General features: G+C 37.2%; 1 protein-coding gene across 3 annotated transcripts; it reads right to left on the reverse strand.

The window, feature by feature from the left end:
* Nucleotides 1–66: 66 nt before the first annotated feature.
* Nucleotides 67–25,792, reverse strand: coro6 (coronin 6). Of its 3 annotated transcripts, none has more exons than XM_051877042.1 (11): nt 25,557–25,792; nt 22,465–22,664; nt 15,156–15,278; nt 12,794–12,923; nt 12,451–12,629; nt 12,191–12,310; nt 10,618–10,722; nt 10,396–10,541; nt 8,718–8,775; nt 8,341–8,568; nt 788–1,107 (listed from the first exon to the last, which is right to left on the reverse strand). In XM_051877042.1, exons 2-11 carry the CDS (start codon nt 22,660–22,662, stop codon nt 1,012–1,014), a joined length of 1,383 nt encoding a protein of 460 aa, XP_051733002.1. In that variant the 5' UTR covers nt 22,663–22,664; nt 25,557–25,792; the 3' UTR covers nt 788–1,011. The 3 variants fall into 3 exon arrangements, with proteins under 3 accessions (XP_051733003.1, XP_051733002.1, XP_051733001.1); XM_051877041.1 differs by lacking the exon at nt 788–1,107 and adding an exon at nt 5,676–6,943 and having other exon boundaries at nt 25,557–25,791; XM_051877043.1 differs by lacking the exons at nt 8,341–8,568; nt 8,718–8,775; nt 10,396–10,541; ... (5 more) ...; nt 22,465–22,664; nt 25,557–25,792 and adding an exon at nt 2,724–3,685 and having other exon boundaries at nt 67–1,107.
* Nucleotides 25,793–26,013: the final 221 nt, after the last annotated feature.

Genomic DNA, 26,013 nt, shown 5'->3' on the forward strand with positions numbered 1-26,013 from the left:
CAAGTTAATTAGCAATATTGATTCCTTTGAATACAGTGCTTTGAATTCAGATAAGGAGCCCAAAAATTTGCCATAGAGATCTTTACTGTGGTACAATATCTATTCAGGAGAAATTGTCGTGTGCACAGAGAGTTGCCCAACTTGCTCCAAGTGATTAGTTTGTACAAAGAAAGTGAGATAGCTAAATATAGCATCTAAATGGTATAGACCAAGCCGTCAGCATGATTAAGGCCAGTCAGTACATGTCCTTTTTTATTTATCAACATGTTCTTGATCTCCATTTTGATCCTTTCCTTTAAATCTTTATCTATTGTAACCTCATTTCCACACAACTGTGGTTTCCTAACTGAGGGCACCTAACATGTTCTGTGCCTCTTGGTATTAAGTTTAGCACTGCCAATCTATGATCTTATGATACCACCTGCTTCTCTCACTCAGCGAGTGTAGGATCTATTCCAAGTAAAATCCACCTGCTCTTCTTCTAATGTGAATGTGTCAGAGGGAGTTGAGATCTGCCGTCTTCGTGAACCTAAGATGGGCCTTTCTTTCCGGAGCAAGGTTGACCTCCTTCTTCTGGACAGTACAGCACTACTGGCGCTATGCCTCAGGCCCTGGCTGCCACGATGTGCAATATCATCCTTGAACCCCTTCTTCTCTTCTACCCCAAAGAAATCGGCAACTACCCTAAAGTATTCCAACACCAAAAAATTACTCCAGGAAGTAGTCCTTCCATGTCCATCCTCATGAATAAAGCCACAGTGGCCTCCCTGTTCTGTTATGGCCAGCATAAAGTAAGGGCTATTATGAAAAAGTGCCTCGGGTACAGTAGAGAGAGGTGGAAGTAGAGGATCATCTCGGCTACACAAACAGAGCACTGGCACTGCCACTTCGTCTGCATCTCGCAAAGGTTCATTCCTTTCCCAGTAATTTGCCCAGTCAGACTTTGTTGATAATCTTGAACTGTCCTTTCCAACGTGGTCCATTGAGTCTGACATTCTGTGATCTGACTTCTTAGTAGCACAGAACATGAGCTCTTCCATATCTCGCAAAGAGTTGCAGTGCAGAATTTTTGCTACATCCATCACAGAACTCAAAGCAGTGGCGTACCTGTGGAAGGGGTTAAATGTTTAAATTCAATGAGTTTGTAATTCTGTTTGCCTTATGGTAGTTCTGCACTGTGACATCTCGCAATGCCCTAACTTGGCTTGCAGGTTTTGTACTTTTCCATTCACAAGATTCGGTTCACCCAAAAATAAACATTATCATTTACTGTTGTTACAAGCCAAAGATTTTCTTTTGTGGAACACAATAATGCTGCCCATACACTATACAAATTTGACTTTACACAGAGCGATCATCACTCGTGAATGAACACCAATTTACCTATGGTTTCCGGCTTTTGTCTAAAATCTCTATTAATTGTCACAAGTGGAAAATCAGGGCTAAAATCATGTAGTGTGTGGGCAGCATAAGAGAAAGGGAATTGATTCATGCTGTAGGCAAAGGGTGCCCAATCCTGTTCTTGGTGATCTAGTCACCTGCAAATTTCAGATCCAACCCTGATCAAACATGCCCGTCTGTAATTATCAAGTGCTCCTGAAGGTCTTATTTAGCTGGTTCAGTTGCGTTTGATCAGAGTTTGGAACGGAACTTTGCAGGAAGGTAGATCTCCAGGAACAGGATTGGGCACCATAAAATTAGTCCATATGATTTGTCTGCCAAGTTGTGGCGAGATTATTATTAAGGCTCTCAAAATTCTCGCAAGGTTTGACAAAAGTGATGCTTAAAGGCGTACGATGTTTCTTGAAGTGCAGATGCAATTTTACCACAGTTTAACATAAATTGCATGAACTACTTTTATCGTTCTTCCTTTCAATTCTATAGATTTAGCATTTTTTGGGTGATTTCTTTTCTTAAAGGGTTAGTTCACCCAAAAATGAAAATTCTGTCATTTATTACTCACGCTCATGCCGTTCCAGACCCGTAAGACCTTTGTTAATCTTTGGAACGCAAATTGAGATATTTTTGTTTAAATCCGATGGTTCCGTGAGGCCTACATAGGGAGCAATGACATTTCCTCTCTCAAGATCCATAAAGGTACTAAAAACACATTTAAATCAGTTCATGTGAGTACAGTGGTTCAATATTAATATTATAATATTTTGTTGTGCCAAAAAAAACAAAATAATAAATTATTTAGTGATGGCCGATTTAAAAAAAAAAAAAAAAAAAAAAAAACTGCTTCAGGAAGCTTCGGAGTATAATGAATCAGCGTGTCGAATCCGCAGTTCGGAGCGCCAAAGTCACGTGATTTCAGCAGTTTGGCGGTTTGACACACGATCCGAATCATGATTCGACACGTTGATTCATTACGCTCCAAAAATATTCTCGTCGCTTTATAATATTAATATTGAACCACTGTACTCACATGAACTGATTTAAATATGTTTTTAGTACCTTTATGGATCTTGAGAGAGGAAATGTCATTGCTCCCTATGTAGGCCTCACGGAGCCATCGGATTTAAACAAAAATATCTTAATTTGTGTTCTGAAGATCAACGAAGGTCTTACGGGTGTAAAACGGCACGAGGGTGAGTAATTAATGACGGAATTTTCATTTTTGGGTGAACTAACCCTTTAACCAGTACAGCAGTCCAGAATATACATGTAAGATAACACCTTCATTAAAGATCAAAGGTCTACATTTGTGTGAAATTTGCTACCTGTTTATTTGAAGCTTGCGATAAATGAGGGCTATCCAGTGATAGAGCCAAGGAAGCTCATACTCAAACCACAGTTGTCCATGAAACACAGGAGAGATGCAAGCAGCAGCTGTCAGGTATGAAGAAGAGCCACATTCCCCCAGATATGACAGCAGCAACCCTGATCCCGAGCCCTCACTTATTGCAAGCAAAGTTGAGGATGGATGATGACTCCGCAAGTATGCTACCGCTTGCACAAGGTCAGAGGGATTTCCGAACTCCTGGTAGTGTGGAGTGATCAGCGGGCAACCACCCTGACCACGTCGATGGAATACCACTGGATAGAAACCCTGTTGCAAAGCCTGGCGGCACAATCTGATCAAGTGTGGCGTCATTCTTCCCAGGGCGTTGGGAATTATAATAACAATAGCCGGATTGCTGGAGTGAAGGCCCAGAACTTTTCCTCCATGATGATGATGATCCCTTTTGGCCTGAACTTGTTGGTCTGTCAGACTCACAGCCCAGTCCAGGGCCACAATACCCCCGTCCACTAGGAGAAGGTTATCCCTTTTAAAGCGGACTCCTCCCTGGAGTTCAGCACCTTCCTTTGTGGGCCACATGAGATTGGTGATTATCTGAAGATGAGGGTCGGCCTGAGGCCATCTTGCCAACGGAGGCTGGGCCAAAGCACAGCAATGTTTCTTCAGGTGGCTGGCAAGGGCCGTGGGTTTACAGATCAGTCTGACTTCTGCCTGGCATTCTCCTATAAATTCAGGACACTGGAAAATGCGGCAATTTCAGAAGTCTACAGGCCATAATCCACATACAGCGACCAAACTGCTGAACAGTACTATCTGCAAGATGGCGGATCCAGTTCCACCGAAGCAAAATCTTTACCAGGATCAGCATTAGAGAAGGTAGCAGGCAGAGAAAGAATTCCCACATTGCTGAGATTGCTCCTAAGTCTGTAACCTATAGGTCTATCCAACGGCACAATGAACATACCTTAACACTGAGGTTGGTGGGCAATAGTTTCCTCAAGTGAGCAAGTGGAAAACTCAAAAGAGCTTAAAACCAAATGTTCTGTCCTACTCTCACTAGTGCTGCAGCCTAAATGGACTTGCACCTCCTCCCCTACCCATAGCAAACATCTCTACTCCCCCCTTCTTCAGAAATCATTAACAATACTTTGATCCACAGACTGTTTTTAACTATAGGAAGCAGTCTAATCGCAATCTAATGGAACTAATGGTGGTTTTACTACTTGAATGTCTGAGTTACAAGCCATTCTTTCCTTTACTGCCATCAGAATCCACTTCAAGTGCTGTGGAGGTGGAGTGCATTGACTATTAACAGTCTGAAATAGGTAGGAGACCTTGAGGATATTGCACCCAAACCAGTACCCTTTGTTCCTGGGTTATGTAATAGAAATGAGCTAGCTGTAAAAAACTGAACTGAGAAACTGCTATGTGACTAGAAATAAATTAGCTAGTCTCAGGAAGAGTAATTACCCATGGTGAACGTGTGGTATGTGTCTTTCCATTTTTATGAATAAGTGACAATGCATGCAACATTTTGTACAAAAAGGGTTTTATTCAAACCATAAAACTCACAAATTATCCTCTACATAAAACAAAACAATGTCTTTGGTTTTGATATTTTGATGCTTTTTTTTTTTTCTAGAATAATATTTACATTTTGAAATGTTAAACAGAGGCCACATGAGTTTTAATTCTATTGGTCAAAGCTGGAAAGGAAGAGGCGTGTAAAGTGAGAGGTTAGTAGCAATTTAAGAGTCAATAATGCAAGCACTCCTTACAGAAGAGGGACAAATAAAGGCATGCTGTCTATGCTAACATTCTTTTGCTTTTTATGTCAAATCATATTTAGATTAATAAGATTTGATATTTGTGAATAAAGATTTTCCCAGGAGCCACCTGCATCTGCCTTAAGGAATAGTTCAACAAAAAATGAAGATTCTGTTCTCACTTACTTTCCTTCATGTCATTTAAACCCCATCTGATTTTAGTAAAGATGTTTAGCATAATGTTCAGGCTGTTTCAGTACAATAAAAGGTGTTTTGATGCTGTCAAGCTTCACAAAGGAGAAGAAAAAAAACAAAAAACAGTATAATACTAATACAAACATTCATGCACTATATTCCAGTTCTTCTGAAGTTATGGTCTATATACAGTTTTGTATGAGGACCAGACCAAAATCTGTTGTAGATCTTTAAGGGTTAGTTCACCCAAAAATGAAATTTCTGTCATTAAGTGCTCACATTCATGTTGTCCCAAACCTGTAAGACCTTTGTTTGTCTTCAGAACACAAATTAAGATATTTTTGATGAAATCCAAGAGTATCTGATCCACACATATGCAGCAATGATACTGCATCTTTTGAGGTCCAGAAGGGTATTAAAAGACATCAATAAAATGGTCAATGTGACTACAGTGGTTCAAGCTTAATGTTATGAAACGACGAGAATACTTTTTGTGTGCAAAAACAAAACAAAATACAGACTTTTTCAACAATATCTAGTGATGGGCGATTTCAAAACACTGATTCATGAAGCTTCGAAGCTTATGAATCTTTTATTTCGAATCAGTGGTTCGGAGCGCCAAAGTCACGTGATTTCAGTAAACGAGGCATCGTTATGTCATAAGTCTTTTGAAATTTCAGTGGTTCACGCAGTATGATACACGCTCTGAACCACTGATTCGAAACAAAAGATTAATAAAGCTTTGAAGCTTCATGAATAAGTGTTTTGAAATCGCCCATCACTAGATATTGTTGAAAAAGTCGGTATTTTGTTTTGTTTTTGCACACAAAAAGTATTCTCATCGCTTCGTAACATTAAGCTTGAACCACTGTAGTCAAGTTGACCATTTTATCGATGTCTTTTAGTACCCTTCTGAACCTCAAAAGATGCGGTGTCATTGCTGCTTATGTGTGGATCAGATAGCCTCAGATTTCATCAAAAACATCTTAATTTGTGTTCTGAGGACAAACGAAGGTCTTACAGGTTTGGGACAACATGAGGGTTAGTAATTAATGACAGAAATGTCTACCCTTTAACTATGATTTGTACAAATATGTAAAATCACAATCATTTGTGCAAGAACCAATAATCCTTCCGGTTGCTGACTTTAGACCTGGCATGATGCATCTTGTAGTGCCACGTTTGTTCCTCACACAAAGCAATCGTAAGGCTTCAGAACATTTGGAATATATAGTGCATGAGTCATATGGACCACTTTTATGTTGCATTGTTTTTGTGCTTTCACAACAGCCCCAGTAATCATTTTCATTCATTCTATGGAGAAGAGCAGCTTGGACATCCTGCAAAATTTCTTTTATATTTTACTGAAAAGTAAACATATTTTGGGACAACATGAGGGTGTGTAAATCCTGACAGAATTTTAATTTTTGGGTGCACTGTTCCTTTCCAATGAAATGGCAGGAAGGGATGTGCAGAACTCTTACTGAGCTCATTACTGTCCTGACATATTCTAGTCATGCCATAGATGTTGTTTGGCCAGAGCTGACTAAATAAGAGCTATATATGCTACCATCTGATCCCAAGTCCTGGTCTTTACAATGAGGTATGTTCACACAGAGACTACCAAAGACACTGTGACTGTTAACCACTACAGGACGCTGCAGCTACATTCATTGTCAGCATTTCAAGGTTAAAAAGCGGTAAGTGCATACAAGGATTTGTAAGTCATAAAATGAAGGTGGTCTTGCCTACCCTTTACATAGCTGACATAAATGCTTCCTAATATGATTCCTTAAGCATTTAAGGAATATAGCTAATATTGTGTACTACTACACAATATTAACAATGTTACTACAAAGCATCAGGAAAGCATTATTAGTGCCTTTGCAAAATTAAATCTCCTAATGCTCCAAAATGTAACTACTATAAGTGATTCATTCACATTTAGAAAGAGCCTGTGAAGTCAAGTGGCCTGTACAGCCACTTGAACTGTAGTTACAGTGTTGATAAAACTAAATCATAGCTGGGGTGAGTTGAGGTGGCTTGGCCTATCTGTGCTCTTACTTTAGTTGTGAGAGTTAGCAGTGAATTGGGTAATGTGCACAGGATGAGTTATTCAGACTGTGCCATTAGTGTACTTAGAGAGCTTATTCTCCAAGTCACAGATTCGCTTCTCCTGAGAGAGAACTGTGGCCTTCAGATTTTGGATCTCCTCAACAAGCTTCTCCAACAACTGTGGCTAGAGTTTGAAAGATATGAAGAGAAAGCGGGGGAAGAAAGGATGGCAGATGGAAAGAGGAAATAGAACAGAAGAGTAGTGGAAAGAGGATGAATAAGAGCAAAAAAGAGGAAAAAAGCAAAAGAGCAAGTCAAGGATCGACTGAATCAGGAAATGAAAAGACATGCTTAGCTTCTAGGGATGGGAATCGAAAGGAATTTAATGATTCTGATTCAGATTACATTTTAATGATTGTTTTATGATTCTTAGAAATCAAACAAGTACCAAATTTGATTAAAAAAAAAACTGATCCAAACAATATAGCATTTACTATATTTTGTACCGATAGAGTCATTTTCACGACGACAGTGTTTTGGGGGCCTGAAAACGCAAACTTTTGAAAACAGGTTTCAAAGTGCAAGTTTTTGAAAACGATACCGTTATCGTCTCTGTTTAAACTACAAAAATGTGAATTTGTGACAACGGTGACGTCATGTGTATGCATATTACGTGCTCAGTCTATAGGCGCATAGTTTCTCTTAACAAAGTGACAATGCCAACTACTGGCCTGGCAGCATGAAACCGTATAAATCGTTTTCGGGGATCTGTGTGAAAGGGGACAGGTGACAACATTTTGAAAATGTTGTCACCTGAATGCAAAAAATGCAAAAGATAAACTTTTCCATTTTTAGTACATCAATGTCGTGTAAAGGTACATTTTTTGATTGTTTTTTTGTTGTTGTTGTTATTGCATGGACAATGTAATGAAAAGAACAGGCCACATCCACATGAAGCCAGAGCTTTCCCTATCTGATCTTTTTTTTTTCCTCGTAAACACGTTGTTGTCTCAAGAAAAACCTGCGTACACACTAAACCACTGAAACCGATTCAAAACGATGTAGTATACATACCAGACCAGTATGTGGCGCTGTAATTCTGCCACAGAGATACACTAAAACGTATAAGAACACTTAAAGCGGATTGGCTGTACACACGAAAATGCAAGGGTTTTGTTTTCAGATTTATCCACTCTGGGATCCAGTTTTAAAAAAAATAGTGGTTTCAGGCTCCCAAACGCCGGATCCGTCTGGATGAAATGCTGATACAATGCAAATTTTTTACGTATACAACTAAACGCGTCTCCGTGTGGATGGGCTCTTAATCAGTAATATCATATCAGACATCAAGCAACAGTGAAAACATTCATCTGCCGAAGCACTATAGGTTCAAAACCACAGAAAACACTATGTTGGTATGATGTTCCGAAATTAAAAATAAAAATAAAATAAGCCCGGTTCTGAATAAGATTCCCAGCCCTATTTGCTTCTAAAGAAGGGTTGATAAAAGGAGGTGATGAAGGAACAAAAGCCATGAAAGAAACATTTCAAGACCAAGAATAAGCAAGACATTCTACTCACTGGCAAACTGCTTCCATCTACAGCAGACATGCTTCTACGTGTTGCAGGTCTGGTGTCTAGAACGTTCTTCTTGGCCACCTTTAGCTCTCTGCTCTTTGGAGGAACATAGCCATCCCTCATGGACACTAGTATGGGGTCTGCGTCTCGTCCATCCATCCATTCTTCAGGTTCCAGAGCCGGATCTGGGCCTGCTGTGTCTGGATACAGATCATCCTGGAACAGGTCCGACTGGAATCATAAAAACAGAAAGAGAAAGAGTTGACTGGATGAACAGATTTTACAAACTTGTTCATAAACAATTATCTAATTTTGTTTCGAATACTTAGCCATTCAGAATTAAAATGACCGTCAACAACCCTCACTGAACAAGTGCTTACCTTTCTGGGTACTGTCATCATGATAGGCTCACACTTTCTCTCATGGAGTTTATATAATCTATATGATGAAAAAGAAAAGGTTCAGGAATGCTCAATGTGAATGTTTAGAATAAGAATGTAGAATGTTTAAATAAGTATTGATGAGTTGTGCACAAGAATACACAAAATGAGTATTGAAATTTTAGTTTTGTATTGAGCAAAATCAAACAAATATGTTGAAGAATGATATCAAGTACTAAACCTTACAACAAAAACACATGAAGTATACTACCATTTAAAAGTATGGGGTTTATGCTCACCAAGGCTACATTTATTTGATCAAAAATACAGTAAAAACAGTAAAATATTATTACAATTTAAAATAACTGTTTTTTAACAGTTATTCCTGTGATGGCAATGGTGGTCATTGTAATCGCAAAATAACTGCAGTCATTACTCCAGTCTTCAGTTACATGAAATCATTCTAGTATGCTTATTTGGTGCTCAAGAAACATTTCTTATTATTATCAATGCTGAAAATGGTTGTGCAGCTTAATATTTTTGTGTAAACAGGATTTTTTCAGGATTCTTTGATGAATAGAAAGTTTGACAGAAAACTTTGGTAATATAAATGCTTTAATGTCATATATATAAATATATAAATATATTTTTAATAATATTTCTTTAAAAAGAAAATCTTCTGACCCCAAACTTTTTAATGATAAGTATTTGAGTATACCATATATTAAAGGGTTAGTTCACCCAAAAATGAAAATTCTGTCATTAATTACTCACCCTCATGTCATTCCACACCTGTAAGACCTTCGTTCATCTTCGGAACACAAATTAAGATGTTTTTGATAAAATCTGATGGCTCAGTGAAGCCTCCATTGCCAGCAGGATAATTAACACTTTCACAGATGTCCAGAAAGCTACTAAAGACGTATTTAAAACAATTCATGTGACTACAGTGGTTCAACCTTAATGTTATGAAGCGACGAGAATATTTGCGCCAAAAAACAACTTTATTTAACAATATCTAGTGATGGGCAGTTTCAAAACACTGCTTCATGAAGCTTCGAAGCTTTGCAAATCTTTTGTTTCGAATCAGTGGTTCGTAGTGTGTATCAAATGGTATCAAACTGCCAAAGTCACGTGATTTCAGTAACAAGGCTTCGTTACATCATAGGTGTTTCGAAATTTCAATGGTTCACCACTGGGGGGTGTGACTTTGGCAGTTCGATACACGCTCCGAACCACTGATTCAAAACAAAAGATTCGTAAAGCTTCGAAGCTTCATGAAGCAGTGTTTTGAAATCGCCCATCACTATATGTTGAATAAAGTCATTATTTTGTGTTTTTTTGGCACAAAAAAGTATTCTCGTCACTTTATAACATTAAGGTTGAACCACTGTAGTCACATAAACTGTTTTAAATATGTCTTTAGTAGCTTTCTGGGCCTCTGAAAGTGTTAATTATCTTACTGGCAATGCAGGCCTCACTGAGCCATCGGATTTCATCAAAAATAACTTAATTTGTGTTCCGAAGATGAATGAAGGTTTTATGGGTGTGGAACGACATGAGGGTGAGTAATTAATGACAGAATTTTCATTTTTGGGTAAACTAACCCATTAACTCAACTAACACATATCAATGGATCAATATTCCAAATCAACAAGTATAATCATGCAAAGCTGACCTGGCAATCTCACACTTGGTGACGTCCATTCCTCTCTTGGGCATGAAGCCCATTCCTCTCTGTGGCTCCTTGCTACTGAATGTGCTGATGTAATGCACATAGGGAGGCTCCTCTGTGATCTCAAAATACCGTATACTGCTGTCACCCTGTGGAGACACAGAGACAACTTTACAGTGCCAGCTTGAGTACGATAACAAATGAAGATGAAACATGGAGTCATACCTTGCCACTGAGATACACAATGTTAGTGTCTGGATCATAAAAAGGCAATAAAACTCCATTACTTGTGTCCAACTCCAGTAATGCTATGGGCTCTTCAAAATTAGTCTAAAATGACAGAAATGAACACCATCAGTTATTTGAAAGAAAACCAGGATGGTGAAATCAAACTGATAATCAAATATAGAGGTAAACTGAATGATAATGAATTATCAAAGAGCTTTAAAGGGATAGTTCACACAAATATGAAAATTCTGTCATTATTTACTCAATCTCATGTCATTCCAAACCCATAAGAGTTTGGTTAAAGGTGCAGTAAGCAATTTCTGAGAATCATTGTTGAACACTGTTGATATTTGCAGTCAACCCAAACAAAAACAAGCAATGCAAGAGTGGATGTCTCTATCATAGCAGAAGCTTCGCAAAATAAAGCTTCGCAAAAAATAAAGCGACGATGATGAATGAATGACAAGGAATTACAACAGGAGTTTACAAGCAGGAGTTTCTTGTTAGTTGCCAGCAGCACACACTCAAAACCAACGTTACTCACGTATGGAGCAGAAACAACGCAATCTTGGCGTCCGTTTTCATGCCTTCCCACTTACAGTAAGTCTCTCCTGCACTGGAAATCTTTTCTAATATTAACGCAGGTCCTAAAGCTCTTGCCTGACCATAACCCCTTTTTTTCAGTGATATCACTCTGACCTTTTCTCTTTTATAGTGTCTCTCAGCCGTCTCTCTTTCTACAGTCTTTTTTCAAATCTCCCTCTTGCTCACTCTCTCTCCTCACTCATCATGACTGGATACGCCCCCTACTGCTGATTGGCTACAAGCTTGCCGTGGTGCTCGGTAGAATCCACTTTCAACAGCATTTTTCAGAAATCACTTACTGCACCTTTAATCTTCAAAACACAAAATTACGATATTTTTTTAAATGCAACCTGAGAGCTTTCTGTCCCTCTATTGAAAGTCTAGGTAACCAAAACTTAGAAGTTCCAAAAAGGTCATAAAGGCGTCGTAAAGTAATCCATATGAATTGAGCGGTTTAATCCAAGTCTTGTGAAGGGATACAATCCCTTTATATGTTAAATAGATTTAATTTAGGCTTTAATTTACACCTAAAATATCAACACATATATACAGAGCACATCACATTTGGTAAACAGAAGCTCAAATGTGAGTGTGTGATGCACAAGAACCAATGAGACGCATGCACAAGCTTCCATGTTTACCATATGTGATGAGCCCTATTTATGTGTTTTTATGTGAATAAAGGCCTAAATTATATCTGTTCATCATATACATCAATCATATCAAGTCACAAGACTTAATTAATTAATTGATTAAACTGCTTGATTCATATGGATTCATTTTTCAACACCTCTGTGACCTTTTTGGATATTTTTGGACCTTTTTGGAAGTCATGATTACCTGGACAAGCTTTCGTTAAAAATATCTTAATTTGTGTTTTGAAGATTAACCAAAGTCTTATGGGTATGGAACAACATGAGGGTGAGTGAATAATGACAGTATTTTCATTTTTGGGTGAACTTTCCCTTTAATTTTGCTCCATTACCGGATCCCACAGGCCAAGCTCCCTCTGGCTCATCCTGGTGAAACCTGTGGTGAAAATATTGCCCTCTTTGGTAAAAATGGCTCTCATTGGCCGGATGCCCTCATGTGGGGCTAGTCTCTCCTACAGGAGAAAAAATAAGTTCACTTCAACCACCACATCTCTGTTAATCTTAACATTTTTTGTTTTGAATTAATGTGTCTGGTCCAAGTTTACCAACAAGTCTGCGGTTTTCCTACATACATATATGCCATAATACTTACCGCCACCACTTCGCTTTTCCGGGGATCGCACACTCGGAGGCGACGGTCCTTGCAGGTGGTGCAGAACAGGCTACCATTGTAGTTCCAGCTGACGTTGTAGATGAGATCAGGATGGTCATCCATTGTGATCAAGGGTTCTCCAGTGCCCACATTCCAGATGATGATCAGATTATCACTGCCTGAGATACAAGCACACTAAATTGAAGCCATCTTGCATGACGAGACAACTTCTTCTAATTTATTTACAATAAAACAAAGTAACCTTATTTTTATACATTTATCTATCTGTTGAATGTAAGAAGTTGGTGTCTATTAAAAGACAGTAATGCAGACTGATCTTTACCTGCAGTGAGGAGTATGTTGCGGGCAGTGGGGTGCCATTTGATGATGCCCACACGTTTAGAGTGACCCTCCAGCACCACAATGGGCTCACTGATGGGGCGAGAGGGAGTGTGGTCAGGGATCTGCCATACCTAAGTGAACACAACTGTATTAGAGCAATAGTTCTCAACCAGGGGGCCTCAGCAAACTTCCAAGAATTTATATATTTTTTAATATAATTAATTTTAATATTTTTAGATCATCCTGCAACTTGTATGGCTTATTATACATTATTTTTGTCATGACAACTCTGATTGTTTGGCATGATAATGGATATGAAAATACATTTAACATGTACATGTTAATTGGTTTGGTCTTGGCGGAACAGATCTGCTACGCTGCTGCTGCTGCTGCTGCTGCTGTTATTGTTGCTCCTGTTGATTATTGCTGCTGCCGCAGAGCAAGTACGGGACTTGCTATTGCCAATACATACACGACACGCTGCTGTGAGCAAGTAAGAGATGCTGCTTCTGTACAGCATAGCATACATGAATTACCCATAGCAGATCTATACAGGTGGAGCTGGGGAAGGTGGAGGGTTTCTGAAAGCGTGCTGCACTGCTGCAGCAAATGCTGACCAAGTATTTGAAGGTTGAGCAGCGAGCTCATTGGCTACTGATACAGAAGAAACCAATTAGCTGTGTCCTATAGAGAATGATGTAGATTGAGTTAAGGGCCTATTTGCCTGTGCCATCTAGAGTTTCATGACAGAACTTTGTATTTAAATTAATTATATGAACATAACTATTAATCTAATAATTAACATGCAAGCATAATTATGCTTAAACAAACAGGTTAATATGTATAATGTAAATTATTTTTGTTTAAATTTTGCTGTAGTTACATAATAGAACAACATAATCAGCCTCCTAATTAAACTTTTTGGGTATAGATAAACAGTATATTGGTTTGCAGTATGTTGTGGGAATGTTCCTTTGGTGTTCAGTGAGCACAGCAGCAATGCCATTGCTAGCACAGATGACAGCTGCAGTTAACCTCCACTAACAGCAGTGCATACGATGCATGCCATTCATGTTTGTAATGTAGTGTAATGAAATAGCTTTAATAGCATTCAAATATTATAATACATGTTTACATCGTCTTGCTCAACTGCATCTGATAACTGTTTTCAATACATTATATAATACTTTCAGTATTTATACTCATATTTCAAGATGTCGGAATGTCATTACAGTAGATACAAAACATCAAACCAAGTAACATCTGCAAGCAAATACTTCTAGAGCTTTTCTCAAAAGTAACTTCACTTTTCTGAGCTATTTTCACAATGAATCTTGATTGACTGGATATATGAAGTCAGTTCTCCTCAGGTTCACACAGATGAAATGTATCTCATCACATTAACTATGAACATGTCCCACTAAAATCTGACAACCACAGTGTCCAAATCCTGTCTTAATTTTGAACAGTGACATACACTGAAAAAAAAAAAAAAGGAAATTGCTTGTCAATTTCACAAATATTTACAAAGAAACAGCAAGTAACTTGAAACATTAAATTTTAAAGTAAATATTATAAAACACACTCCAATAATCTTCTATTTAAAACTTTGATAAATGATTTTTTATAGCGTATTATTTTATAATTTAAAATCGAAACCTTTTTATGAAATGTTTCTTTAAAAAAAAAAAAAAAAAAAAAAAAAAGTGTGCTTATGTTACCTTTATGTTACTACTCTACTCATAGAGCTCGTAATCAAAACTTTCTCACAAGCTGGGAATTTTTTGAGAGCTCCTACTTGTACCACATGACCGCTGCAGATTCATTTAGCCATTGATAGTTTTGCCACAGAAAAGCGTAATTCCACGTTTATGTCTAATTACGACATAAATGACAGCATAAGTGTTCACATACTTTATGGTCGCTGTATACAGAAGTGTTTGTGCATGAGGAGATGCACGTGTTCCAGTGTGTGCTGAAAATGAAATGACTCATCCCTATAGACACCTCAGGCCCATCTTTCCTTGTCTGTCATTACCACTGGCTTATTTGTGAACAGGTTTCTGGCTAAGAACGCCTATCTTACATGTGTTTATAAATATCAGATCCTGTCCCATGCCCAGACTGTTAACTCCAGTCATCACCCTTCATATTAATACTAATGCCAGTCACTGTGATCTTTCCCTTCAGTGTGAGAAGGTATATATATATATATATGTGTGTTTGTGTGTGTGTGTGTGTGTGTGTGTGTGTGTGTGTGTGTGTGTGTGTGTATGTGTGTGTGCATATATGGAGACATGCTTCACAAGGCTAGTGGCTGGCAGGCAGTGGAGATGTTTATGAATGTCTGTCATGATGATTACCATGGCACTGGTGTCTTCAGAGCAGCTGGCCAGGATGTTGTCATTGTGAGGACACCAGTCAATGTCCAGAACAGGCCCTGAGTGTCCAACCACTAGAGGGTAGTTTTTGTCCACTCGACCCATCTATAACATATAAAAACAAAGGATGATGTTAAGACTTGATTAATTTTCAAAGAAGTCTCTTCTGCTCACCAAGGCTGCATTTATTTGATAGAAAAAAAAATACAGTAAAAATAAAACATTGTGAAGCATTATTACAATATATTTTATAATGTCATTTATTCCTGTGATGGCAAAGATACATTTTCATCATCATTACTCCAGTCTTCAGTGTCACATGTCAGAAATCATTATAAAATGCTGATTTGGTGCTCAAGAAACATTTCTTCCTATTATCAATGTTGAAAACATATTTTTTGTGGAAACCACAATACTTTTTTTCATGATTATTTTATGAATAGAAAGCTCAAAAGAACAGCATTTATTTGAAACATAAATTTCTTTATTGTAACTTTTGATCAATTTGATGCATCCTTGCTAAATAAAAGTAATAATTTATTTCAAATAAAATATTACTGACACCAGACTTTTGAACAGTAGTGTATACAGCTAAAAACTTTTAGCTGCATCCCACATTTGGCATGCAGCCCTGTCACAGCATAATTTCCCCCCAATATTAAATTAAAGATTATTATAATTGTGACACCCAGGAAGAAATGTTATTTGGCCCCTTTCTACAAGTCAAGTCAAATCAAGTTAAGTCATCTTCATTTATATAGCGCTATTCACAAAACAGATTGTTTCAAAGCAGCTTCACAGTGATAATAGGAAAATGAATGGACAGAGATTGTTTTGGCTTTACAGCAGCTCTAGGAAAAAGTTATCATCAAGCTAAAGTAAGTTTTTCATTGAATCACTTCCGTTGTAAAAATCTTTAATTATTAACTTAGGGGCCGCTTAAATAACACCTTTTTATCTGAAAACAGAAGACTCGCAATGCGTTCTTGCCATTCATTTAAGTGTTTAGAATATATGTATGTGCGCCTGAATGTGTATGTGCGCAGACTTAGTCATTTTTACAAAGTGACATCGCCAAATTACTTGTCTGGCCCGCATAATACAGAATTATTAGTCGTTTCCGCGGATCCATGCAAACTGGAATCATTTTGATAAAGTTTTATCTATACATGGGGGAAAGGAAAGGGAAGGAGGCCTTCGCAGGGGATAGTTTGGTTGACACTTCAGGGCTGCGTTGTCATCGTGTCTAGACGCAGGTCCTTCATCTCATCTGGATACGGCCTGGAAATGGCAGACTACGGTAAACCTCGGGATAAACAGAGAGACTAATATTAGCGTAGACACCATTCTTCTTATGATGTAGCAAGTACATCAGGTGTTATGGGAAGTGTTCCCAGTTCCGGCTGACCTAATTTATGCAGCCTATCAATTTACATGATTTGAATTATAGAAGTTGATAATGTGTTATGTGTATGCCAGGCTAAAGAGATGTGTTTTATTCTAGATTTTTATATCTAGATTTAAACTGACAGAGTGTGTCTGCTTCCCGAAAAATGATAGGAAGACAGTTCCAAAGTTTAGATGCTAAAAAGGAAAAGGATCTACCGCCAGCAGTCAATTTTGATATTCTAGGTAATATCAACTGGCCAGAATTTTGAGATAGCAATAGACGTGAAGGACTATAATGTGTTAAGAGCTCGCTCAAGTACTGGGGAGCTAAACCATTTAGTGCTTTGTAAGTAATCAGCAAGATTCTAAAATCTATACGATGTTTAATAGGGAGCCAATGCAGTGTTGACAGAACCGGGCTAATATGGTCACACTTCCTAGTTCTAGTAAGAACTCTAGCTGCTGCGTTTTGGATCAGCTGGCGTTTGTTTATTAAGCGCGCAGGGCAACCACCCAGTAGAGCATTACAATAATCTAGCCTTGAGGTCATGAACGCATGAACTAACTTTTCTGCATTTGTCATTGAGAGCACATGTCGTAATTTAGATATATTTTTAAGATGGAAGAATGTGGTTTTACAGATGCTAGAAACGTGGCTTTCAAATTAAAGATTGGTATCAAAGAGCACACCCAGGTTCCTAACTGACGACGAAGACTTAACAGAGCAGCCATCAAGTGTTAGACAGTATTCTAGGTGATTATGTGTGGAGGTTTTTGGTCCAATAATTAGAATCTCTGTTTTTTCAGAATTAAGTAGTAGGAAATTCCTAGTCATCCTATTTTTTATATCAGCTATGCATTCCGTTAATTTTGTGAATTGGTAAGATTCATCAGGGCGCGAAGAAATGTATCATCAGCATAACAATGAAAACTAATGCCATGCTTTATAATGATATCTCCCAAGGTTAGCATGTACAAAGTGAACAGCAACGGTCCTAGTACTGAGCCTTGCGGTACTCCATACTGATCTTGTGATCGATACTGACATCTCTTCGCTTACTACTACAAACTTATAATGGTCAGATAAGTATGATTTGAACCATGCCAATGCAATTCCACTAATGCCAACATCATTTTCGAGTCTATTCAAAAGAATGTTGTGGTCGATAGTGTCAAATGCAGCACTAAGATCCAGTAACACTAATAGAGAAATATAGCCATGATCCGATGATAAGAGCAAATAATTTGTAACTCTAATAAGAGCCATCTCAGTACTATGGTACGGTCTAAATCCTGACTGGAAATCCTCACAGATACCATTTCTTTCTAAAAAGGAACATAGTTGTGAGGATACTGCCTTTTCTAGTATCTTTGACAGAAAAGGTAGATTCGAGATTGGCCTGTAATTGACTAATTCTGACTAAGTGACTAATACAGCCCAGCTCATTCCATTTTCATCAAATTTTACAGAAATTGAAGGCTGTGTTCATCAAGATTAACTATTCAACCCTGTTACCAAAGTTAAAAAAAAAAAAAAAGATAAAATATTTTCTTTAATTTATGGGGGCAAAAAAATAATTTGTTTGTTCGTTCATTCATACATTTAATGTTTAGTGGTACAAAAATCACACAAATCAGGGTTTTAAACATTTAAAACATGTAGATGTATCCCAAGTTTTGTTTCACAGTGTTGCAAAATAAATAAAACAGCTCATTTAATATTTAGTTTGATGTCAACATTTTCTGAAGGTTAAGCTCCGCCTTTCACTGACACACACACACACACACACACACACACACACACACGCACGCACACATACACACACTTTTTGTTTGTTTGATTTTCCAGTCCTATTTAGGAAAGTGCCTAGCATGTATTTCTAAACTGATGTTATCAAGGCATATTCTGTAAGTGATTCTAGTTATTCTATAAGGATTCTGATGTAACTTTGATGTTATTTTGTTATTCATGTTGAGCTAATGGGAGCACGTGTTGGCTCTGTGTTCGGCTGCTCCTTCTCCAGTCACTCCCCTTCTCATACTCCTGGTGTGTATTTATAACCCTGTGATGAGGCGTTGAAAAGGGAGTTTTTCTTTTGGCCTGCCTGAGACTGAGCACAGGGGAGATGGCTAGCTGGGTATTTATAGCGTGTCTATCCAGGACTGCTGATATATGCTCGTGACTCGGCAGAGAGGCTACACTAAAAGGGCATTAACTGATGGACCCTTAGAAATTTAAGACAAATTCAAAAAAATGGATCCACCGGTGTGTGATACACTGCTGTGGCTAAACATATTATGCTTGACTTTGTTTCATCTGACAAAGGTTGCACATGCATTAGGAACAACTAGAAACCATTTAAGATGTTTTAATGTCAAACTCAGCATCTCCACATGAGTTTACCTACATGGCCTACTTCAAAATCATATTTATATGAGAACTATAGTTACAGTAGTCCCAAATGTATCTATCAGAACATTTGTTTTAATCTTATTTTAAAACTTCACTCATTTTATAACAAAAATATCAAACCAAGGTCATTTACTATAAAGAAAGATAGCACAAGCACACTTTTCAAGCAATATTACACAATATTATTAGCCTACTATTTAAAATTCAGCCAAATTTAGACAGTCTTTGGTTGTCAAAATGTGTGTTCATCAGTTAATATGATAAATTATACTTGTGTGAACATTCACTAAAATGACCATAGGCCCAACTGAGAGTAATTAAAAAATGAAAATGGTGCTTTAAATTGTTGATTGGCTCTAGTCTTCAAGATATGCTACTGGGTTAGTATATATGACATATACGACAAGCTGTTTTGCTGCATAATGGCAATATTTTGGCATCAATTCCTGTTGGTGATGGTCAACTTTTGGGGTACATAAACTATGACCAACATCAGTGGCAGCTTTGTGGCGATTTGAAGGTTGGTTCTCTTGTGCTTGGTCTGCAGACTGGATACACAACGTACTGCTGTTTTCTCTGCGAATGGGATAGTCGTGCAAGAGATTCCCATTACATCAAGAAAGATTGGCCACTCCGACAGTCATTGACGCCTGGGGGGAAACGTGTTCAGCATCCACCACTTGTTGAATCAAGGAAGATTTTGTTATCGCCCTTACACATCATGTTGGGTCTGATGAAGAACTTTGTCAAGGCCATGGACAAAACACAAGAAGCTTTCAAGTGCCTCCGTGGAAAATTTCTAAGGTTAAGTGAAGCAAAATGGGGAAGGTGTCTTTGTTGGCCCTCAGATTCATGAACTTTGAGATGATGCATTTGACCATGCACTGTGTGGCAAGGAAAAGACAGCAATGGAAAGCCTTCAAGTTAGAGGCAATAAATTTTCTCAGAAACAACAAGGCAGACAACTACAGGTTGTTGGTGGAAAACCTCCTCAAGGCATACAAAAGCTTTGGTTGCGACACGTCACTAAAGATACATTTTTTGCACTCTCATCTAGATTTTTTTCCACTGAACAACAGAGCAGTGAGTGACGAGCACGGCGAGCAATTTCACCAGGACACTGCAACAATGGAGAAATGCTATCAGGGCAAATGGAGCCAATCAATGCTTGCAGACTATTGCTGGACAGTGACAAGTGATGCTCCATTTAATGATTACAAGAGACAAGCCAAGAAGCACAGAGTAGACACAACAAGACTAAACTATGTACATAGTTTTTTGCCATTTGTTTCATAATAAATTTGATTTATATAAACCTTTTGCTGATTTTTAAAGTGTTCCATAAACTGGACAGGTGACAGGTACTGACCACACAGGTGAATGTGATTCCACCAAGTACAACATGTTCCTGGATCAACATCTTTGTTGATCCTGGAACAACATTCCAATCAACCAATGAGATTTAAGGGACAAGTTTACAGTTTAGGCTTACAATCAGGGTTAGGTGCTTCTATCATTTCCCTCTGATTTTAGGGATAAGTTATGTGAATGGTTAGGTTTAGGGTTAGGGATAGGACAAAATTTTCAGACAGAAATGTTGTTCCAGGAACATGTCTTACTTGGCAAAATATCAGTGACCAAAATAGTAGACCAGTGTTATCTAATGTAAGTGTCCAAATATCTGTGCATCTATGAAATCCATTTATTTGAAATATAAATATTTTGTAATATTATACATTTATTTACTGTAACTTTTGATCAATTTCCTTGCTGAATAAAAAAGCATTCATTTCTTAAAAAAAAAAAAAAGACTTATTGACCCAAAAATTTTAAATAATGTATTTTGTAAAAATACATTTAGCTGCATCCCACATTTGGCATGCAGCCCTGTCACAGCATAATTTCCCCCCATTAATAAATGAAAGATTATTAAAATTGTATCACCCAGGAAGTAACTTTATTTGGCCTCTTTCTACGGCCCAGCTCATTCTATTTTTTATTTTTTTTTTTATTTTTTTTTTTATTTTTGGCAGTAATTGAAGACTATGTTCCTCAAGCTCAACTAGTCAACCCTGTTACCACAGTTAAAAAATTATCATACAAATATTGTCTTTAATTTATGGGAAATAAATATTTATTGTCATTTATTTATTTATTTAAATTGTTATAGATCGTTAAAGCTACAAAAACGATGATTTTAAACATAACACTAATTCAGTGACATTTAGGCATTTTAGGTGTCCAAATACTTTTTGAAACCATTGCATCTGTGAAATCCCAATAGGAACATCATATGCTTACATTTGTCAGTGTCAGTCTTACAGAATGTAGAAATAAGCATGGGTGCATTCTGAAGAAACCAGCAGATTCTATAAAGTTCTATAAACTAATATGCCGGCATACCGATGACATTAACTTAATAAACTGTATTAGAAATCTGATGGTGAAAAACGTACTTAGTATTTTCATAGTTCCATCAGTATTTGTGATAAAATATTATAGATTATAAGATACATGGACATAAGATCTTCATATTGGCATAATGATTTCTATTGCTTTGCTGATATTGCAATGCAATCTGCTAAAGTTCAACAGATAAGAAGAGATGACAATGCATGATGGGGATTACATCAACTCACAAACGCTTACTTATCATCTCTAAACTCAGCTGCGGTATGTCACAGAAGTAGTTTCAGACAACATATGCAAGTTGTGTACTCTGTTTCCATGGGATCCAAACCTTTGCCTCCATGAGGGTGAAATTGAAGCCCTGTGGGGGATGGGCACCCTTAACATGAGCCACGGTTGAGACTCTTGAACAAACATACCCATAAATATAGCCCCATGAAGATGAAAGAATAGACAAAGGGGTTACACTTTATTACTAACTATAAGTAACTTTGCAACTACATGTCAACTAACTCTCAGAGTATTAGTAGACTGTTAGTAGAGTGTTAGGTTAGGGTGAGGTGTTAGGGTTTGAGTAAAATAAGTTGCCATCAAAATAAAGTGTTAGCAGATTTTAAGCAGACAGTCTACTAAAACTCTAATGAGAGTTAGTTAACATGTAGTTACATGTAATTACTTGTAGTTAGCAGAATGTGTTACACTTTATTTTAAGGTGTCAGTATTACAGTGTAATTATACATTTAAGTACTGAGTAATAATAATTAACTGCATGTACTTACTATAGGTTTAGGGTTAGGATGAGGGTTTGGTTTAGGGTTAGCTGCATGTAATTATGCATAATTTCTAGTTATTACTACAGTAACTACATGTAACGTGTAACAATGACACTGTAAAATAAAGTGTTACCCCAGAATGTCTAAAGTACCTACAAAGGTTGTTTGACATACATATAACATGTATAAAGTACATTATATTAGGACCACAGATTGTATTATTGTACCTTGACAGTGCACTACCTCTAAAGACAAAGCAGAGCGCTGAACTTTACATGTTCCAGTAGTCTCTCTTCAAGCTGCTTACCTTTGAGAGAGGCAGGACCAGAAAGGCTCCACCGCCACTGGATTCCACTATAACTGCCAGAAACTTTGGGTTAACTGCACAGAATGAGCTGTCCCATGTCACTTTGGAAACCCGAATATCATCATAACCTTGATCCGCCTTCACCGCCTGCCCAAAAACATGCCGGAACTTACTCTGGCGCACAATGCTGCGACTCATAGCTGTGAAAAAACAGAGAAAGGGTGGAAAAGCATCAAACATATATACTGTATGTGCATATTGTATACAGAATAGCCTATATAATGCAAACTATAGTTAATCATTATTTTGTGTACACTCCATTGTAAAGCTGCTCAGGAATCACTATCACACTGTTATTTGTGTGATAACACTTTACAATAAGGTTCATTTGTTAATATTAGTTAATGTATTAACTAACATGAACTAACCATGAGCAATACATTTGTTACTGTATTTATTAATCTTTTTTAACGTTAGTTAATGAAAATACAGCAGTTCATTGTTTGTTCATGTTAGTTCACAGTGGTTTAACTAATGTTAACAAGATTTTAATAATGTATTAGTAAATGTTGAAATTATCATTAACTAAGATTTATAAATGATGTAGAAGTGTAGTTCATTATTAGGTCATGTTAACTAAAGTAGTTAACTAATGTTAACTAATGAACCTTATTGTAAAGTGTTACCATTTGTGTTGACTATCGACTATTGTCTGTTGTTTATTTCCCCTTTTTAACATGTCATTTAAATAGATTCTGTATTTTTATTAAATAAAACTTACATTTTCTGAGTTCATGAAACAGATTTTTCCAAATTACAAATATACTGCAACTAAAAGGTTAGTACAACATAAATGAGAAATGTGTAGTTGATGAGACACTAACCTGTAAACCTGTATGTTGTGATTTTTTTTTTTTTTTTACATTAAAATATATTTCTGATAGTAATTATTTTAATATTGTATTATAATCATTTTATTTAAAAACATGTATTTGGGCAAAGAAAGTAACAAACAAATCATTAAAAAAATGTATTTGCTTTATTAATGTCAGTAAGATACATTACTTGGTACTCCTCAAATACTGGTCTGTTAATACACAGATTCATATTAAGATTAAAGTAATATACACAGCATTACACATAATTAACACTGAACACATCGTTATAATTATTAATAACAGTAATAATAATTTAAGAATAATAAGCAGGAAATATTAGGTGACGAGGATAACTGTGATAAACATATTACTGTACATTGTAATGTAATTATCTCTTCTTTTAAAATCCATATTTTTTCCCTGTTGTCATATGAGAGAGTATTATTTGTGGAAATTTCAACAGATCATTGACATAAATAAACACACACATTCTGCCTCACCAACACAAAGCACCCTAAATAGCGCCTATTGAACAACAGAGAACAAATCATGGCTGGGCAAAAGCTTAAAAACACCGGAAAGATCAGGGAGTGTTGTAACACAGACTGAATGATAACGTCATCAGTTTAGCCAATTAGAAATTAGCCACAGGGACGAAATCACTTTCATGTTTGACCCTCCTGAGGTGAGAGCAGAAGTTAGCTTGAATGATTTACAGAACAAAAAAACAAAAACAAAAATCTGAGGTAAGAAAGTAAAATTTCACTTATAATATGATTGATACAGGTATTCTGGGTTTAATGTCTGTTTTGGGTTGGTTTTGCACTTGTTTTAGTTTAGTTTCCCGTGTTTGAGTTTGGTTTCCTGGGTTTTTCATTGATTGATTACGATCTGCACCTGTTCTCTATTTCGTTGATTAGTTTGGCGTGTGTTATTTAACCCTGAGTTTGTTCAGTTCACTGCCCGTTCTCAACAATATTATGTTGGTTGTTCTGTTTTACATGTCTTTGTATTCATTATTCTGAGAAGTGTTATTTTGAGTTGGTTTTCATTAAACTTTCACTGCTTTCAAACTTTCTCAAGATTGATACCAGCGCTGACAATGATGTGCAATCATGTTAATCAACAAAGTATGAGAAGCCGTTGATAAAAGACTTACATGTTAAACTTTTACATGCAAATTTTCCTTAAAACACCTTTAAGCGTAATCCTTCCACTTGAATATATAGGCCATGACATAACAGAACAATGCTATGCAATAAAAAATAATGATAACGTTATGGCTACAGCCCAGCGATATGCCGAACTGGTGTGAGCTGATCCTATTTCATACATTTTAGGACCAGAACTATACTTTTTTTTAAAAATTGATGTTAAATGACATTACTGGTTTCATCTGATACCACATAAGTTGATGACCAGACATGCAGGCCTATTGCTGTGTTTTTAGAGCTTTTAGCTTTTACGTTTCTATATTGCGTATTTTCAATTAAACGGTTTTCCATATGTTTAGCATTTTTAATTTAAATTGTGGTGATAAGGAATGACAATAATTATCTTTAACAAGCATATCTGATTGCTACAATTCATGTGCCTAATTTAAAACATTCATGTTTTCTACTAGCGTTAGGGGTAAGTACAGCAGCACTGCACTGTTTGTAATTTACACATGTATAACTACTTTCATTTATAGCAGAAAAATATGTTAATATCAAAGTTTGAGACACACAATTAAACGTAATTGACACTGATACTACACCACATGGGTAGAGTTGTTAAACCCCTTTCAGAATGCAGTATCTTTAAACCACACAACAGTTTGTCCCATGTGAGAAGGCCCCCTCACTGTCTTCAGACACGGTCACTTTCCTAATATAGTCATGCCAAACTAACCATGTGTCTCCCCCTCTGCCCCCTCCAGACATAATCCTTCCAAATTTACAAAAGGGACAGAATGAAAATATACCAATGCCACTGTATACCGCGTCCGCTATTCTTCTCAATAAGCTCCGCGCACACCTGGCCTTTAATTATAAATATTTCTACAGCAACTCAATAATCCAGCAGAACGTGCTGCACTGATGGTTATGATGATGTCACAGCCTTACGTAATAACAGAACATAACTTTACAAAACTAGACAAGGCGCATGTCGTCACAATGCAGCATTCCATCATGAGGAACTGCGTATCTGTCAATCAAATGAATCACTAACCTCTGTCTTTGGGGAATATACGCTGATTTTGTCTTTAAATTTGCTCTCCCCCTTTCTCAAGACGGTTAACGGCTCCTCTGGACGCTGTGCTTTTAGAAGTCTCTCGTTTATTCCAGGTCACAAACTTGGTACGGACTCGCAGAACTAGCGCGAGTTCGTCCTCACTAGTTGTTCCTGAACAGAGAGAGAGAGAGAGAGAGAGAGAGAGAGAGAGCAAGAGAGCGATGGATTGGGGGGACTGGATATGTCCACAGACATGGTGTATAGGCTATGTATGGCAAGCCATTTCGACAATTATCCCTTGAAAAATAAGCAGTGGTGGACAAAGCCGTAACCATGTATGGGGTATGGGGTAGGGGGTAGGGGGTCGGGGTATTAAAAGGGATTTAAGGGAATAACGAAAAAGAAGTAGAATGAGTTCCAGGTCTTTGTAGTTACTACATAATCAATTTAAACT

The sequence above is a fragment of the Ctenopharyngodon idella genome, chromosome 21 (assembly GCF_019924925.1).
Source record: "Ctenopharyngodon idella isolate HZGC_01 chromosome 21, HZGC01, whole genome shotgun sequence".
Classification (NCBI taxonomy): Eukaryota; Metazoa; Chordata; class Actinopteri; order Cypriniformes; family Xenocyprididae; genus Ctenopharyngodon; species Ctenopharyngodon idella.